Source organism: Macadamia integrifolia, chromosome 14 (genome assembly GCF_013358625.1).
Source record: "Macadamia integrifolia cultivar HAES 741 chromosome 14, SCU_Mint_v3, whole genome shotgun sequence".
Taxonomy (NCBI): domain Eukaryota; kingdom Viridiplantae; phylum Streptophyta; class Magnoliopsida; order Proteales; family Proteaceae; genus Macadamia; species Macadamia integrifolia.
The window spans coordinates 19,801,527-19,821,383 of record NC_056570.1 but is presented as its reverse complement, the minus strand read 5'-3'; the positions used below and the strand labels follow the sequence as shown (position 1 = coordinate 19,821,383).

The following is a 19,857-nucleotide window of genomic DNA, read 5'->3' as shown; positions in this document are numbered from 1 at the left end:
GGCGACCCGAATGGGAAATTTTCTGAGATCTGTGATGGAAGCAGAGGGCTTGGGCCGATAGGCCCAAGCTCGGAGCCCATCACTGATCTCGTATGGGGGTGGGGGGGGTATGGTTCGACTGCGACCCGATGGGTCGACCCACGTTTTTTGGAGTATATATAATGTACTGTTGCTTGTTGAGAAAGTCATTGTATTCTAGGGTTTTCACGCAACTAGAGTTTCAGGGTGAGTTTTTCCTCGCGCGCTGCTAGGGTGTAAATCTCTCTTCTGCATAGTGAATCATCTTCTTCTTCGCCCGATACCACCCTGGTGTATGAACTTCGTTAAATCTCTGTGTCGTACGGATCTATTGTCTCTTTATTATTCGTGTTTCTTGGTGTTTGTTCTAACAATGTTGTTGGGTGTTCACCATTTGTGGATTGAATCAGACTTTGAGGCAGTGGTCATGGTGGTGATGGCATGGTTGATTCCATGGTGTGTATTGCTCAAGAATGGCGGTATTCATACTCTTTCTTAGAGGGTATTCAATGGAAGTTGATTCATTGCTACAAAGAAGCGAATCCGATTGCTGACTTTTTAGCAAAATAGACTGCTATATTGGGATCTTCTGTTACGTCTCCATCTCTTCTTATCTCGAATCAATCTGAAGTTAAGGTGGATGCTGAAAGAAAAACTAAATTTTGTTTTATATAAATTTATTTTGAAGAAGTAGAGGTTCTCCTCCCATACTGATGGCCATGTCGTAAGTGGAGGAGTGATTCCAAAATTTTATCCCTTTTCTCCGTATTTATATCTAAAATTTTCAATTCACAGGTTGTACTTTTTTTTTTCCTTCTTATTTTTAATAAATGACCCTTTAAAAAAAAAATGATTTTTCTATGGTTCACAAAAACTTGAGTTAGCCAATAATGGTTCTCAAACAAACACCTCATTGACCATAACGAATCCCATTGAACAGAGATAGGGAGAAACAAAAACTATTTTCCAAATTAATATATTGGCTGACCTGAGATCAAGTTATTGTGAGGTTAGCAACAGATAGATCATATATGACGTGGATAAGCTTATGCCCATAACCTTTATCCATTTTTAAACGCTATGAAATAACAAGCCATTGGGCAGCTGGTCCACTTGTTATATTTTTTTCCTTTTAAAAGTTGAGTCTTCAACTTGTGGAGTATGCATCTGCTCCCACTTCCCCTTCTTGTACTCCTACTGCGCTATATACGGTGCTGCTGCAGCTGCATTCATTTGTTCTCATTTTTCTAGGAAATTTTTTTTGCTGTTACCTAGGTTGCAGGAATTTTCCTATTATCTAAGCTCATAGTCAAAGAAATGGAATCAAGATGGGTATTTTCGAAAACACCCTTTATGATGGAGGTTTAAGTATTTTCGAAATAGCGTTCATGATTCCATTTCTTTGTCTGTGACCCCAGATAGCAGAAAAGTTCCTGGTTCCTGGTTCCTGTGACTCAGTGTAACAGCCATGTGTACCAATTTCGTTGATCCCCAGAAGAAGAGAAACTTAAGGAAATGAATAGAAGAGAAACTTAAGGAAATGAATAGAAGAAAAACTTTTACTCTTTTTAAATCCTTTGACAGCAAGGAAAGTGAGATCAAAGAGATTAAATCCTTATTGTGAAGACTCATTTTCTTGCTTACTAAATCCTCGTACAGCTGTGGTTGTCTGCAGTTGGTTTGCATGGTTGCACGTTTGGATAAACTCTATGAAATAAAGAAATGGTCATCAGCATCCCAAGTTGCAAAGTTTCAACTCCTTAGGGCCTATAAATACAGGCCAATAGGGGGAAACCTCTCATTCACTGCTACTGCTAAGTACTTCCACTGCTTCAAGTTGGTTATTCAAATTATCCAAAATGAAGGCTGTGTCAACAGTGGCATTTGGGCTTAGCCTCATAGTTGTAATCAACTACACTTGTTTGTGTTATGCTTCTTTGCAGGTTGGCTACTACAATGGTAAATGCACTAACAGTAGTGCAGATGTGGAGAAAATTGTCAAAACCACTATGACCACAGAATATGCAACAGACGTAACAGTAGTTCCAGCACTCATACGCATGCAATTCCATGATTGCTTTGTTAGGGTAAGAATCTACTAATCATTCCAAGTAATAATCTTAATTTTTTTTCTTATACTGATCGTTCTATTGTTTTGGTTGAATGAGAAGGGTTGTGATGCTTCCATACTCTTAGAGAGCAATACAAGTAATGCAGAAAAAAATGCAGATCCAAATCTAACAGTGAGAGGTTACGATGTCATTGATGATATAAAAAAAGCTCTAGAGAATCAATGTGGCACAGGGATTGTCTCTTGTGCTGATATCATTATCATGGCTGCTAGAGAAGCTGTTGTCTTGGTAAGATAATTTTGAAATCTTTGAATTGGACTCAAGGTATGATCAGCTCTACAAGGGCTCTAGAAAAATCAAATGGAAATGTCCATATGGGGGTTTCTAAATCTCTCTAGCATTGTTGTCACCTTACTAAATCATCAACCTATATATGCTTGAAAAATTACACACATGATGAAAACTTGTTCCCTAAAAAGGGATTTCTATCTGGAAGTTTGGCCCATGCCAGCGCCCTGTATGTGTCTCTCTCCTCCTTAAAACAAAGCATATAATAGTTTTTCACATGAAGAGAAGAGTGATAGACACATGGGATTGCAGGTGTAGACCACACTCCAGGTCAAAGTCATTTTTTTTTTTTTCACTTAAGGGTTATTTGTATTAAAAATCAAAGAAGAAAAGAGGAGGATATACAAGCTGGAATTGAAAGATAACCAGATACAAAAAACAAGGAGAATGGAAAAAAAAAAAAATCCAAGATCATTCCCCCACCTTCGGCAAGGCTATCAGCAGGGGAGAAGATCCTTTACTCTAGCAAAGCTAAAAATAAAGGAAAAGAAATCTTAAGTATATTATCATTGGTGCAATCCTTCTCTCTTATTTCATTGGGCCAATCGGAGAGTGCAAGGGGTTTGCATATTCTAAATTATTATATAAATCTGGGACACACCGCTGGTGTACCATAAGCTAAAGCCCCTTGTGCCAATGTCTCTTTTCCCCTTTGAAATAATGCCTCATCCCGTGCTCTTATTGGTGTCACCCCACTAGCTTATTGTACACGAGTTGTGTGCCTATCACTCACTTCTCCATTGATATTAACCTATTTTGTTGTAGTGAAGTATTTATATATTATCTACCTAAAAAAAAGAAACCTTTATATATGCAATAATTGTGTAAATATAGGGTGGAGGTTCTTTCTACAATGTGACAACTGGGAGAAGGGATGGAACAATTTCAAATAAGACCGAAGCTGAGCTTCTCCTCCCTCCTGCTGAGATATCAGTCACTGATTCCATTGCAGCATTTGGAAATCTTGGAATGAATGTTTCAGACATGGTTGCTCTCATTGGTATGCTTTCAACTCTTCATATTAATTATATATGATGTCTTAAAGTATTGGTTTAATGTATTTGATCAACTAATAATTGATTTCTTATGCTAATCAGGTGGTCACACAGTAGGGGTTGCCCATTGTTCTTCCTTCCAAGATCGTCTCTACAATTACAACAACACCGGAAAGGCTGACCCAACAATGGATTCAACTCTACTTGCCTCTTTGAAGACGACTTGTCCCCAGAATTCGACGGTCGATAACACAGCTAATCTGGATCAGAACACAGTCAGTTTGAATACTTTCGACAACTCCTTCTTCATGCAGATTCAAAAGAACAAAGGAATTTTGGGAATTGACCAAGAGATTGATTTGGATACTAGAACTAATGGCACTGTTTCATCCTTTGCCAGTAACAATAGTGTGTTCTTGGCACAATTTGCAACTGCCTTTGTCAAGATGGGAGCCACAAATGTCATTTTAGAGCCAGCAGGAGAGATTAGGCTAAATTGTCGATCCACTAATTAATATCTTTGCCCTCCTCCTACTCTTCCTAAGTGCAATTAACTAAATAACTATATGTGTACTTCTTATTCACTGTTGGAATTCTATCTTTGTTTCATCTAAGCTTTCTAGTATTCAAGTACCAATACATGTAACTGTACTTTTCATTGATTGAATAAGTCTTATTTCTGTTCATTGAATATGGGTTCCTATGCTGCTCCCTCTTAGTTATTCTAAATTAATTGTTGACATTACATTAGGTATTTACCTGATAAAAAAATAAATGAATAAAAATATTTTTGTGTAAATAAATTTGGGTTCCAATTAACTTATAATGAAAAATATTTATGTGCATGTAGGGGTAAAATAGGCAGAGAAAACAAAAAGTAGGGTGTTATCGACAATTTGACAAACAGCGGGGGAGGTTTTATTCCATTTCCGCAGTTTGATGCTCCAAAAAATGGTGTCACCATTCTAGTTGGCAGACAAGAAAACTTCCTTCCTCAAGGTATAGCTAAGCCCATGTCTATCGCTCTCTTCCTCTCCCTTGGAAAAGTTCCCTATTCCCCTCCCATCCAAACCCTCCAAATTGTTGAACTGCTAGCACCAGGAAAGCCGACGGCATACCTAACCTCCTCCTTAATTTATTATAGAGATTTTATTACTGATACCTCTTAAGGTGTCAAATAATTTTTTACCATTTTTTCCGTCTAGTATAATGCATTTTTTTTTTCTCCCAATGAGAGCAAATATTTTCATTTCACATATGTATTAGAAAAAAATGTAAGAGATATGACATAATGATAAGTCGTTTTCAAGTTGTTTTTAAAAATCCTTTTCTATCTCTAACTTAAATAATTTTTTAGAATAAGATGGGGAAAGTAAGAAATATTATTTTTTAATATACCTATAGGTGTCACTTCCAGAGATCCTTAATTATAAGCTTACAGTTGTCTCCTTACTTAACAGGTATAATATATCTATGGAGAGGCTTTCTATAACTATTATTGCATTTTGGTAACCGAAGGATTAATTAGCTAAAGTGATTTTAGATTGGAGCAGGATAGATATTCTCCATAGCAATGTTTGTTTATCAGTCTCAGTCTGAATTAATATATACTATAGTCTACAGCCACTTGTATTTGTCAATCCATTTTTAATACCCTCTACAGCTTTGGTATTACTGAATTCTGCCATTACAAGCCATTGGATGAGCAGTCTATATATGATGTCAATGACTCCATATGTTTTCTTTACATGGAATCCTTTGTTGCAACTGTGATCCTAGCCATTTGAATGAAATGTTATCACTCCAGTCACAGTTCATTGTGTCACTTGGACACTTGGAGAAGAAAATAGGAGGAGCTAAACCAGTATCAACACTTCATTTCTTAGTAGACAACAAAATGGTTTAGGTTTTTTATTTTTTATTTTATTTTATTTTTTTTTAATTATTGTTATTTTTTTTAATGGATAATGTTGCGTTTGGAAATCTTGACCGTCGACTGGGAGAGACCTGCACATAAAAGAGAGGAAATGTTAAGAGGCCCGGAGCGGACTCCATGGGGAACCCTTTGATCCCTAAGTCAGTACTCTGAACAACAGCACATTTGTATGTGTTGGGAATCGAAACAGTAGATCGAAGGCATAAGAGGGAGAGGGGTTGATTATGTGCCTGGAGTTCTTCATTCCTACTTACAAGACAAGCGTCATAAAACCCTAATCCCAGTAAAAGGTGTAAAATGTAAAATGTCTTGCTCACCCTTATCAAGAGTTACCTTGAGGTGGTAGAGAGTCTCAACCTTGTCGTTGGCTTCTGACACGCCACATGTTGGGTGCTTATTTGGTGGGTTAATTTTAGATGTATCAGATAATAAATTCAACAAAGTACGAAATTATAAAGGCAACGAAAAAGGAGGGAAGAAAAGGGAGAAAAGAGGCCTAATCCAATAGGAGAGGCTACTAGGGGGAGTAACAGGAAGAAATGAGATAGAATGCTCAATCGACACAATAAGAGTTAATAAAAATCTCAAAATTAATATAACAACAACAAAGCCTTGTCCCAACTTAATGGGTCGGCTACATGGATCCAAAGAAAGCCAAAGGAAGAGAAAATAAAAGGCGTTAAAGGGGATAGATTGATAACCACTAACAAAGTAGAACATAGCTAAAGTGGGTCCACTACCTGGATCCTAGCTCTCCAATCTGCTCTATTTGAAACCAATCTTGGGACAAGACCTAATTTGTGCATATCTTTCCTCACAACTTCTCCTATGGTCATTTTAGGTATGCCTCTAGCTCTTTTGGATCCTTCTATCTGAATCAAGTCTAGACTTCACTTCTCAAGTTCTCAAGTTCTCAAGTTCTCAGGTTTGTGTCAATGAGTTCTAGACTTCACTTCTCAAGTTCTCAAGTTCTCAGGTTTCTGTCAATGAGTTCTAGACTTCACTTCTCAAGTTCTCAGGTTTCTCTCATACCAAATATGGTACAAGTAGGTGCTCAATCGAAAAATGGTGTAAGCTTAATTGACGCAGGTTGAAATGAAAATTCTTTGTTGGTCAAATGTGCCTTCAACTTGTATACTTCTCTCATGTGCAGGTACAGCACTGTATGCGCCGTCTCCTACTCTTTTGCATTGATGCCTGGTGCTTCTACTATATAACAATTTCGTTGAACAAGAAAGAAATGGAAAAAACTAGATCCCATTTAAATATATAGGAAAGTAATAGATTGTGAAGCAAGTAAGAAACAGATTGTGTTTTAAAATCAGTTCGACATAGCTACGTATTAGGTTGCATTTTAGCATTTCTTTCTGGTCGGCATTGTCATCAGCAGAAAAAAAAAAAAGATTTAAGAAAATCTATATCTAGATCAGTTGCAAATCCCAATTAATATCATTGAGAGCAAATATAGGAGCATTTCTTCCTCGTACCATCTACATAAGATTTAGGTTTTTTTTTTTTTTTTTTTGGTTTAAATTATATATTTACTGCTGTGTGCAGCTGTAATTGCTTGTTCTAAGGTTTACATGGTTGAAACTATGGAAACCGAAGTTCAGGAGTTTCAACTTTCAACTCCTTATGTCCTATAAATAGAGACCAAAAGGAGAGGACCCTAATTCATCAGTGCCAAGTACTGCCTAAGCGTCAAATTGGTTCCCACAAAAATGAAGGCTGTGTCAACAGTAGTGTTTGGGCTTGGCCTAATAGAAGTAATCAACTACAGTTTTTTGTGTTTTGCTGCTTTGCAAGTTGGTTACTATAATGGAAGCGAGGTCCCGTACGTAATCAAACTTTTGCCGTTACAATTAACTTCTTGGGGTCATTGCACGACCATCTCGGACTAACCCGGTCCTGTGTAAGCAGTATCACAGTGACCCCAGGGATTAGTTGGGTCAAAGATCCGGACACCCGGGCTATCAAAAAAACTACAATGGAAAATGCACTAACAGTAGCGCAGACATCGAGACCATCGTAAAAAAATTCGATAACCACACAATTCACGAGACATAACGATTGTGCCTGCCCTAATACGCTTGCAATTCCATGATTGCTTCATCCGAGTGAGAATCTAAATCAAGTTATAGTAAATCTCAATTTTTTTTTGGGGGGGGGGGGTGGGGAGGGGCGTTCATTTTAAGTTCATTATAAGCTCATGCTATTCTTTTTTGCTGAATGAAAGGGATGTGATGCTTCGATACTCCTAGATGGCAATACAACAGAGAAGAATGCATCTCCAGACCTAACTGTGAGAGGTTACAGTGTCATTGATAATGCAAAATGAGCTCTAGAGAGTCAATGTGGTAAAGAGATTGTCTCTTGTGCTGATATCATTATCATGGTTGCTAGAGAAGCTGTTGTTTTGGTAAGAAAATTTTGAATTGAAGAAGTGTACTCAAATGAACTCATCAACAATAAACTAATTAAGAAAAATAAAAAGGGTACCTACAAGAAAAAATATTTTTGGCCACGGTTGACATTCTGTCGCCTATGCTGCCATGGTTAATTTTTTTTGTTTTGTTATTTCTGATAGTGTGAGTGCCTTGTTGATGACAATGCCGAAAGTGAAGATCTTCGCTTCACTTTGCTCTTCTCTTGATGTATTTATCCTCTTTCTTTTTTTTAATAAAATTCATGAATTTCTAGCAAAAAATAAGAAAAGATGGACGTGACAGTAGTATCACAGTAATATGAAAATTTGTTTATAGCAACAATATAAAAAAAATATCATCGCCAAAAATGTATGTGCCAATAGTAGTTACCCGTCGCTCAAAATTGTATGTGGACTCGAATGGTAATTATCGATCTTATTTGTTTATTTCAAAATGTCCAAACATGGTGGGCCACATATATGAGATAAGATAAGCCAATAAATTTGACAAGCAGCTCTATTAAGGAGTTGTACATGATACCTCTTGAAGCTCCACACTCAACATGTATTAGTTTATACATATGAGTTATTTACATGCAGGGTGGAGGAATGTCCACACTCACAATTTGGTGCTGCCATGGTCAAGATGGGAGCAGTGAATGTCCTTTTAGATCCACAGGGACAAGTTAGGCTATCATGTCGATCAGTTAATTAATGCCTCTTCCCTCGTATACCTATTTTGTTGTTGTTAATAAATCAGTGGTGTTAAGTGTAAAAGGGAGGAGATAATATTTCTGGTTTGGGCAATTACTGTCTCTCCCCTACACTTAGCTTACTTTTTGTGTAACTCCCCCAACCTTTAACTTTGTAAACTTCTACCCTCTTTTTCACGTATTCCCTATTATGTTTTACTATTTTTTTTAAACGACTGGCTCAAAAGGCAATTAGTTTTACTGGAATCATGAAATGTGTTGGTAGACTTACCCTTAACACCATGTTTATTCCTACCTCATGTACTGTTTTAATATTAGAAGGAAGAATACTATCTGCTTGTATGTGTCTAGGCCTAGACATAGTAAGTTTGGAAAGACAATGTTTCCCGCTCTGAAGAGGCTCCAACAGGCCTTGCATTGATACATATACTGACATGTACTTGCATCAGCAGGGTAGCATATCTAGAATACTAGAACACATCCATAGGCATACAAAGGTACCAATACAAAAGAGAGTATTTTTATTGAATTCAACTCTAAAATTTGACACATAGCTAATTTAGATCACGTTCTCTCTATCCAATGGTTGAAATAGACATATCATCTATGTATGTGGCAAAATAAATGCTTTTTAACATTAATTTACTTTTAATGTACCTCTATTCTCTTAGGATGAGTGGTCACATTTCTACCGACTTTCATTTTCTATGTTGTTTTAGGTGAGATTTGAATTTCATTGACATACAGAGTATACGCATGCCTAGTTATGCGTTAAGTTGGGACTCTAATCGGATTGAAATAAAATGCTAAAGTAAAACAAAAGAAAATGATAATAAGAAAAATATAAATATTTTTTATATTTATGATTAAGGTCAATGAATAAATTTTTGAAACTTTAATTAATGTCAAAGTTCATGTAGGTGGTCCATCATTATAAGCTTCTTTAAGTGGTTCATAATTTTGAGCCACATGAAGACATCAGCTAGTCAACTTTCAAACTCGAATTCAATTAAAAAAAAAAAAAATGAACATGTCAATATATGTTCAGGCACATCGTCTTGTTCTACTTAGAATATTTCTAAAACATTTAGCACTTGGTAAACTCTGTTTAGCCTGAAACTTGACCCATAGGTATGTAGAAATGTAGAATACCTAGAGTTCTATCTCATTCACAAAACTTTAGGTCCTACCTAATTTGAGGATCCATGGGATTATCTTCACTGTAGGGGTAATACAGTCTTTTCACATCCACTGTTTCAAGGCATGTACATGCACCCACGGGTAGCGTTCTTTCTTCCTTTGTATTTTTTTTTTTTATTTTTAATTTTTGCTTTTTTAATACAATGTTTTTTTCTTTTCAATTAGAGTAAAAAATTTACTCCAAAATTGTAAAAGATAATTAATGATAATTTCTAACAATGACATAATGATAAGTCATTTTCAATTTATTTTTTCAATCCTTTTATATACCTAGCCTAAAGAAACTTTTTAAAATAAAACAAAAGCCAATTAATAATAAATGTCGAGTTTAAATATTTTTATATATAAAAATGTCATTTAGGCAGTCCCTTAATTATAATTTATAGTTTGCCTCTTGAGGGTTTTTTTTTTTTGGGAACTATTTGTCAGTCATCCCAGATCTGAATGCAAAGCCAGCTCTGAATTAAGAGATATTACAGTCTACAGCCACTTCCAGTCATGAGGAGTCGGATTAAATCAGTTTTTTAATTATAAATAGGGTTATTTCCATCTGATCCAGACTGATATGGTTCAATTCATATCAGTATCAACCCTATCCAATTCCGAGACCAATTGCAATATCTTAAACCAAGCTGGCAGTTGTCAATCCATTTTTTCAGCCTTTTACTGCTCTACTGCTGAAAGAATATGCCTTCTAAAGCCATTGGATGAACATACTATATATGATGTCAATGAACCCATATCTATGTTTTCATTGACATGGGTTCCATTGTTGCAGCTGTGATGGTAGAGCCATTTGAATGAAATGCTCTATGACTCCAATCACATTGGAAACTTGGAGAACAAATAGGAGTTAAACCTGTGTCACCAATTCATTTGTTCATAGAGAATAAAATGAGGTAAGCTTTACGCACGTTGAAATGAAAATTCTTTGTTGGTCAAATGTTTGCGTCTCTCTCTCTCATGTGCAGGTGTAGCACTATATGCGCAGTCTCCAAGTCATTTGCATTAATCCCTGCTGCTTCTATTAATATAACAATTTTGTTGAACAAGAAATAAAGAGGAAACAAAATAGGAAATAAGTATAACAAAGCAAAGTCAAAGTCTTCTTTGTTTTTTCATTATTTAATAGTGAAGCAAGTCAGAAACAAATTCTGTTTCTAAATCATTTGGACATAGCCTAGTGTCAAACAGCAATTGGTCTGTTCATAGCCTGGTGTCAAACAGCAATTGGTCTCTTAGCACCCTCATTTCAGAAGTTCCTCACACCATATACATTAACATTAGTGTATTTTTATTTTTATTGCTTCACCTTTGACGTGACCATCAGCTAAACAGACCCTTAAAGCCAAAAATAGAAAATTTACAAAGCATCTTCAGAATGCTGCTTCATCTTTGACATGGCCATCAGCAAAGCAGAGCTCCAATGCAAAAGAAAATTATATACACCTATAACGAGGTCTATGCTGTAAATCCATTCCAAATAAATGGAGAAAACAAATTATGTGGTACTTGACAATACATGGGTTAGACCATGTGATAGAAGACCCCACACAATGGCCAAATTTTACTCTAAGACGGGTAAGAAAAGTTGCTCAAATTATCATTCAAAGTTTCAATAAAATTATTAAAATATCATTAAATATTCAAATAACGAAATAACACACCACAGGGGCAAGCAAAGGGAGAGACCCAATAAAAATTAGAGATGCGACTGCCTTTTTTTCTTTTGGAACCAGGTGTTTTACCAACAGGGACACTACCATTAGGGTAGGGGACAAATGGATAAAATGCAAAAAGGTATCTTTTGTGCTTTAATAATTTTAAATTGAAATTGTACTAATTAAGTGTTTATTAATTTACTCTTTCATCACATAGATTACTCAATGTACTGTCATATGGAAAATAGTGACGTCTTCACAAGGCATAATTTTGGGAAAGAAAACCCTATTTTGCATTAATTTCTTGCTTATTAATTAGGGTTAATCTGTCTGTCACTTTGGTGGTTACAACAAAAGTTGTAACCTCTCTTTTATGTTCATCAATAGGTAATCATTATTCTTGCCAGGATTAAATTGTCTTTTCACTTTTAATGAATTGAATGAAAATTTATTAAAAGTTTGTATTTTATGGGTATTAAGGTAAATCTACTGTCATGAAAACAGCAGGAGTGTCGGTTACTTTGGAGAAGAACTTCTTGTAATTTACACATTAGGACCTATTTCTTAATTATTTGTATTTTTACACCATATGAATGACTTTATTTATAATTTAACTTAAAATTATTTTTAAATTTCAAACACATCCCCAATCTATAACAAATTACTTGTGAATCGAATATTAGTTTTTCCTCTCTCAAACAGATTGGTCATTTCACCAAGAATTGCAAATCGGATCGCCTAATTGATTTATTTGGATTAGAATCAGTGGTCATCGATATTGATTACTGACCATAAGAAACGATGACCTAGATTTCATTATTCTGAATAGAACGAAAGGATGATAACCCTAAATTATATTATATAAATTAGGGTTAAAATCAAAGCCAGTTCAAGTTGGGTCGGATTAGGCCTGGGTTGATGTTTTTCAACCCTAACCCGCCTTTAATATCATAAATCTTAGACCAGGCCTTTTCGGGTTCAGATGTAAATGGTTCAAATATGATCATATCATGCTATCCTCTGATCGGATACAAATACCCGTACATGGATAGGGATGCAAGTCAAATACGATTTTTTCGACTACTTGTTTACATCCCTGACTTGTGTAACTTAGACCTTCCTCCTCCACAGGATACTATTCACTCGCAAATCCATGTCTCCCATTTGTTTGGGCCTCTTTTCTTTATTGTTTAGAATTGGTACCCCGGCCACATTGGTAGATTTGAATAATGATAAAAATTCCATTTTTTTTTCTCTCTATATATAATCAGTGTTATTTCTTTTGATTTGTGGGACCATGATGCCTTTGTAGTGTCAGGAAGAATTTGGAATTTGGATAAATAGCCTTTTGTCCCTTGGTGGTGCATTTAACAAGTAGTAAAAAAATGTAGTAAGCTATGTGTGTGTTTTATAATCCCATCTCAATCGTATAGGGTTGTGAGGAGGGTTGATCATGGTTTAGAATGTCTTTTTTTTTTTTTGTGTGTCAAATAATTTTGTTTTTATTTTTCCAAATAAAAAGGGTGTAACCAATGCACGAGGCTCCCAGCATTGTGGGTTCTTTGGGGTCTGTATATCAACACTCTCCGCACATGAAGGCTTGTACACACATGACCCTACACGTGGTTGCACAATGCTGTCGCACCAAGGGGAGAATGTTTCAAGGAACCCTATTGCACTTTCCAAGGATTGAACACTCAAATTCCTATTACATCTGCTAATCCCAAAAGCTTAAGCCATTAAGTGCCGGCAACAATAATGTAGTCAACATTATTGTCAACCGCTTGACAAGTAGCTGTTATCATTTTTACCCAAAAATGATCATTACTCATTAGCATTATTATTATGGATAGGGACCAAGGCTTGAAGAATAATAATAAAATATCACTTAACCCCCTGGGAGGGAGTTGTCTTTTATAAATGTCCCACTACTTGCTTGTGATTATCTAAGGACCATGTTCCATTGCTTTTGAGGTCACAGCTATAGTGATTATGTGTTAGAGCACAATATTATATGATGCAACTTATCCCTATAATTAGCATTGGTCAACCAAGATCATTGGGATAGTTATATTCTTATGTGGAAAATGGTATTGGATTTGCAGTAGAATACGTATAGATTGTATAGAGTAAGTATTTTGGGTATCCTATTTCATAAGGAAATGGGTACCAATCAATCATTTTTTTTTATTACAATCCACCTATTTCACTAATCCATAATTGTTATGTGAGAGATCTAAATTCACCCATATCACTAATCTAAAATAGGTAAAAGGTTACAATCAATCCTCCTACCATACACATCCTTTCCTTGATATCAGACTTAAATATACTTTTTTGAATTGAATTTGGATAGTGGAAATTTGGAAAGACAAATCACGAGGGTGATGCATGATCTTAGTAATTCTAAATCTTAATTGGCCCAGAATTTTGCTACACTGAATTTTGATTGAAAATGAATGTATAGATAATGATTAGCTTCATCTATGTAGTTGCTCTATATTCCACCAAGTTGTTGATCCAATATTTGGGATGACGAAGCCACCTCGCAACCCTGTACCCATGGGGAAGAAGAAATTCTGCCCTCCCCATTCTGTCTAGAAAAGAAATAGAAATAAACATAGTAGAAAGAAGGATAGAGTCCTTTGTAGGGATTGGACATATAAGGTGTTCAATCGGGAATCACCACCACCACCGGTAACACCAGCAATAGGTGCTAAGAACCCAATCATCATAGTCGAGAGTGAGGATGATATACCAGCAATAGGGTTCTCTGACAACAAAAAATGAAGGAAAAAAAGGCATCCCTTTCTCCAACAGCAGTACTAAAGGGAAAGAAGGTTGCTGAGCAGTAGGATGAAATCCTACAATTTGATTTTTATTTTTGTTGAAGTTCATGTCAAATAAAAAGCACTGCAGTAATGTACTTTGTATCTGATACGGAGATTTTAATAAACCAGTTATTTACATGCAAGTTTAATATGACTCTAATTTTATATGCAAGTATAATACATTGTATGCTGCTTCCACTGTGTGAGGTACTTTTAAGATTCAATGATTGTCTCTTCAGAGAAATCTGGATTTTCATTTTCTTAGTTCTTGTCATGTTAAAATGGATCTGCTATAGGGTCGGAACCTTTGGTGGAAACCCTAACACAGAAACCATGGTTGTTCCTCTGCTCACCAAGAAGATTGTAAAGAACTGTGTCAAGCAGTTCAGGAGGCTCCAGAGTGACCGGAAAGTCTCTGTGAAGCCAAGCTGGCGTAGACCCACCCAAGGGTATTGATTCTCAGGTGAGGAGGAAGTTTAAGGTCTGCACTTTGATGCCCAACATAGGGTATGGCTCAGACAAGAAGACCCGTCATTACCTTCCCAATGGCTTCAAGAAATTTCTGGTGCACAACGTCAAGGAATTGGAAGTGTTGATGATACATATTAGGACCTACTGTGCAGAAATCGCACACAATGTCTCCACGCGTAAAAGGAAAGAGATTGTTGAGCATGCTGCCCAGCTGGATGTTGTTGTTACCAACAAACTGGCCAGGTTGTGGAGCAAAGAGGATGAGTGAGCAGTGTTGGAAAATTTTCTTTTGTCTTATGCTTGTGCATGCAAACCAAATGCTACACCCAGTAGGACCAGTTTTGATCTGTTCTTAGGGAATTTTGTTCTGCGTATCTCTTGTCTTGGAAGTTATGGACACCTGTTTCTAGTTCATGGTTGAATGATCAAAAAAAAAAAAAAAAAGGATCTGCTATTGCTGGACCCCTCTTTAAAAAATTAGACTAGCTGGTCTTTTTATGTGTTACAGAGTCGATGTCGAAAATTTTTATGGATTCAATACATATTGCATACTTCTGAGAAGGATTTTTTTTTTTTTTTTTTTTGGGTTGAAAACCAAATTAGAGAGCATCTTTGTATTGAATCAGTTGGCATAATGAATTGGTTCCTATTCGATGGGAACATGGAATCAAGTATCGGTATCTGATTGGTTGGATCAGTCGTATCTGATCATTATTGGCTGAGACCGATCCCGATACCTGATTGATCTTGAGATGGGTATCGGTATCATCCTGGGTATCAGATATCGATCTGGATCTGCCGATCCGACCCAATCCTTTTCTTTTTTGTTTTTTTTTTTCTCTTTTTTTAACATAAACTCATAAAGGACGAATCAGAGCAATGGGGGATTCGACGGCCACGCATGCTTGTGTCGAGATCCGACGGCAGAGAGGTGTGAGGGGAACGAAGAATTAGAGCAATGGGGGGAATATAAATTTGTTTCCTTCCCTTCGATTGCACATTATCACGTACCATAAAAACTTCCTTGCTTAAATTACTCTCCTATGAAACACAATTATCCATATTTAATTTCAAATTTGAATTTGGAATCCTTTCCATGTGGGAAGAATAATTTAGATCCTCTAAATCCTCTCTAGCCAGCTTCCCAGCCCTCCTCTAATTATGTTCCTTCACTCTCTCTCTCTCTTCAATTTCCACATAGGCTGATTAAAGTTTTTCTATCCGGTCTTCCACAGCCTGCTCCTCAATGCAATCCTTGATTGCTAAAATTTTATTATCCTCTTTTGTGGCAATAAAATCTTGTCTAAATGAGCTCTCCAAGTCAACGATTGATTACTTCCATTTTTATCCTCCAAATTAGGAGAAAATTGAATTTAAAAAAAGAAATATCACCTTCTTTCCATATAGTGCCAAGTGCCATTGTGGCATAATCAAAGGGAAGGAAGCAAACATTTTTTTAATGGGTTAACACGTTTGTCACTTTGGCGGTTACGTTGTAACCTCTCTTTTAATTCCTTCTTTCAATTCGGTTACATTGTTCTTGATTTATTCAATAAACGTTCTGCTCATTTCGAACGGTACTTCAGTTGCCTTCTTGGTTCCCACCGCCAGTGTTAAAATGGATGCTCTAGAATGAAAGATCAATAATAGAATTAGCAATGTATCCAAAGGCAAGTCATGATGACATTCTGATTTCATTGCTTCATGGACAAACTGAGTTGTAAGTGATTGGATGATCTCAAGCCTCTTTAATTGATCGAATTTTGACTCATCAATTAGGGGCAAAGTAAGTGATGCATCGCCCGGCCACCGTGGGAGTAGGTATTGGTCAGGTGTATGAAAAAAGTTGCTTCTTATGAGGACACCAATTGCATGTCTACAAAGAATGCCTTTAAACTCGAAGGACTAACGGTTTCTTCCCCAACTAAATGTTGAACTGTTCTCCATTTGTCATCATGCTCCGCATGTCGAACGATCCAAAACCCAGGTTCACGTCATAACATGCGTATGAATAGGATTCCACTATCTCATTCTGGTACTTAAGGAAGGCGTAGGGAGTTAGAATTTTAGAGGCATGCAACGCAATTGGGTGTTGAGTGAAAATTGATACTATAGTTGCTTTTTGTTGCATGCCTTTTTGCTCTCCCTTTTGATCCAACACCCTTACTGTCTTTCCAATCTGAGCAAACAATAACAATTAGATGACAAGATGCTTAGTGAAATAATCGATCTCACTAGCTCCAAATATCACAAATTAAAAACAGTAATAAAAAGAATAAAAAACTAACACAATTAATTAAGTACTCATACCTGATCAATGAAATCTGTTAGAAGAGTTTGTGATGAAATTGTTTGCTTTATGAATGCATTCATTGACTCGGATCTGCGAGTAGTCCTCATCCCAGCAAAGAAATAAGGCTTGAGATATGGTTTCGCCCACTTAGTACGGCTATAAAATAGTCTCCTTAAATGTACATTGGCTACTTACTCGTACTCTTCCAACATTGATTGCCAACCCTTGTCAAAGTCTTCGGTTGTCCCTATCTTGCTTAGTTCTTGAAATGTCTTGTTCCATTCCTTAAATCGAGCTTTCAAAATAGTAGACAACACTTCAGGGAATTTTTTTGCAATATGCTACATACATTACTCAGTGATAATAGTTTTGGGGGCCTTCCCACCCATTAACTTCAAGAACACCTATCAACATACATTGATACATGTTAACACGAAAATAACAAAATAATATTACTAGTGTTTAAATTAATTAGACTAATACTTTGAATGCCCACTCAAAGGACATTTGTCTCTCATCCCTTAGTAAACAACACCCAAGAAAAACAGAACATCCATGGTTATTCACACCAACCCATATACCTACAGGCATGTCATATGCATTTAACTTGTAAGTTGTGTCAAAAACAACATCACCATAGAGCTGATAACCACGAACAGAATTGCTGTGACACCATGTAATGTACTCAAAACAGTTATCGTCGTCAACTTGATACTCATATTGAAACTCTAAATCTAAGGATTTCAAATGTTTGCATTTGAAGACAAGATTGGCCGCATCATTTTCCCTCATAAATAATTTTTGTGAGCTAAGGAAGTTGTATATATCCTTCACGTTGAATGGAAGACAGCCAACCTCAACTTGTTGCTCTGTTTCCAATATCCTAAGTATTTGGGGAACTAGTACCCTAGATTTTTCAAGTGTCAAGATACGTCGCCTATAGTGGCCAGAAATATGCCGATATGCTCTCAAATGACAGACCTCGTTTGGATCCAATAATTTGTGGTTGTGGTCATCTGCAAAACTACGAACTTCCCAGAACATCACATCCCCATTTTTAGACAACCAAACACTCATGTGTGCTTTGCAATTACAATGACAAGACCAGTATTTTCTCCGTCTTTTCTTAAAACCATCACCTGATTCTTCATTGTTTTCAATAACTTCACATTTTTTACTCCCATTGCCCGATCGATGGCAAACAAAGTCTCGTCGATATACTTCATGATCCTTAGTTTTTTTTTTTTCACACCTTTGTTTTCTAACAGAGAATCCCTGCTTCCTTGCATAAATACTGTATTCATAAAAAGCTTGTTCAAAACTTCCAAAAGTTTTTCCAACGTACAATGTTGGGATCACACATCCCATATTGGCATCCTTTGGTACGAGATCTGGGTATCCATCAATTTGACAGTCCACCATGTTTCTTTCGACAAAGACTGGCTGCAACTAGTATAGAATATAGATTTAACAAAACCCAAATGGCCATTGTCACATAAATATAATACAAAAACATCAAAATTACCATACAATAGTCCACTGATCATGGCACCTTCATTAAAAATACATAATATTAGCACAATTGCAGCATTCTTTTAATCAAACAATATAACAATGAGTTCAACCTTAGATGTTATTTGTAGAAGCAACAAATAAACCAAACAACAATCCCTTTGCCAAATTGTCAAAAACATAATATTACCACAAATGCTGCATTCATTCATTTTTTTTTTTTTTTTTTTTTTTTTTTTGCGCCATGAGGCCATGACACTATAGAAGTATCTTCAATAAGAACTTTGAGTTTATATACGGTAAAGATTGAATTAGAGTTTATTCTCTCCACATCAGTCCATTAGTTTTTGAAATGGAACATGGGTAATTAAGTTACATTCTGTCCTAAAATTTAATATCATCATAATATTGATTTCGAAATGTTTTTATGGGCATAGAATGATGGAGATGTCTTTTCTGCATATTAATGGTATCATGTAAAGTTGGATCTCTTTCATTGAATTGAAGAAGGATTATAATATTACATCCTAATGGCTCAGTGACAATGACCTCAACAAAGATATGCTTGACCTTTTCTATTGATTGCTAGCTGCCGTTAGCATCATTTACTTTTATATTATCTCTTTTGGTCACGATGGTGTTCTTATAACCCATCTCTATCACCCACTCCACCACATGATCCTTATGTTGAAGATTTAGAGCACCATAGCTTCAGCTCTTCGAAGCATATGGCAGATGAGAATATTATGCCTTAAATAATGTTATCTTCCTAGTGTCCACCCCTCCCCTCCTCTCACCTCCTCCTTTGATTCTTGTATAAAAGAAAAGGATTGGAAAGATATATATATATATATATATATCTAGCTAGAGAGAAAATGCTACGTTGGGTCTAGACCATTGTTAGTTAAAACGGGAACGGCAAAAAAACAGAAGCGTATGGTACGGGTTTTAAACAGATAAAAACGTTGAACGGTACGGTAAAAAAAAACAGGGAACGGCAAACGGACGGAAACGAACGGTACGAGTATTAAACGTGTAGTTTTCAACAAAACGAAACCAAAAAAACGGTAGTATACTCATGCAATTTGAGAGATTATTACCTGCATACATGCATCTAATATTCTAAAAGCTCTAGGAGTCCCAAGATAAAATAGCCCAATGGGTTACAAGAAAATGAGATGTTGTTAGCTTTAGCTTTTCTTTACTCATTGGACTATAAGAAGATGAGATTTTTTTCCTATAAATAGTATGGAGTTAAAAATAAAAAACCAAGTATCATATTGTCTTCACTTTTCACTTTTACTAATAGGTTTTTTTTTTTTTTTTTTTTTTTTTTTTTTTTTTTTTTTTTTTTTTTTTTTTTTTTTTTTTTTTTTTTTTTT

The 19,857-nt window shown here is 35.9% G+C and overlaps 2 protein-coding genes and 1 pseudogene across 2 annotated transcripts; 2 read left to right on the top strand and 1 right to left on the bottom strand.

Annotated features, from left to right (window-relative positions):
- Positions 1 to 491: 491 nt before the first annotated feature.
- On the top strand, positions 492 to 4,040 carry LOC122060702 (peroxidase 28-like). Its single transcript, XM_042623814.1, has 8 exons — positions 492 to 497; positions 1,294 to 1,350; positions 1,437 to 1,477; positions 1,678 to 1,858; positions 1,962 to 2,105; positions 2,190 to 2,378; positions 3,273 to 3,438; positions 3,536 to 4,040. Exons 1-8 carry the CDS (start codon positions 492 to 494, stop codon positions 3,946 to 3,948), a joined length of 1,197 nt encoding a protein of 398 aa, XP_042479748.1. The 3' UTR covers positions 3,949 to 4,040.
- A 10,492-nt stretch (positions 4,041 to 14,532) lies between these two features.
- Positions 14,533 to 14,938, top strand: LOC122061437 (annotated as a pseudogene).
- A 2,496-nt stretch (positions 14,939 to 17,434) lies between these two features.
- On the bottom strand, positions 17,435 to 18,385 carry LOC122060701 (protein FAR1-RELATED SEQUENCE 11-like). The gene has a single exon (XM_042623813.1). It carries the CDS (start codon positions 18,383 to 18,385, stop codon positions 17,435 to 17,437), a length of 951 nt encoding a protein of 316 aa, XP_042479747.1.
- Positions 18,386 to 19,857: the final 1,472 nt, after the last annotated feature.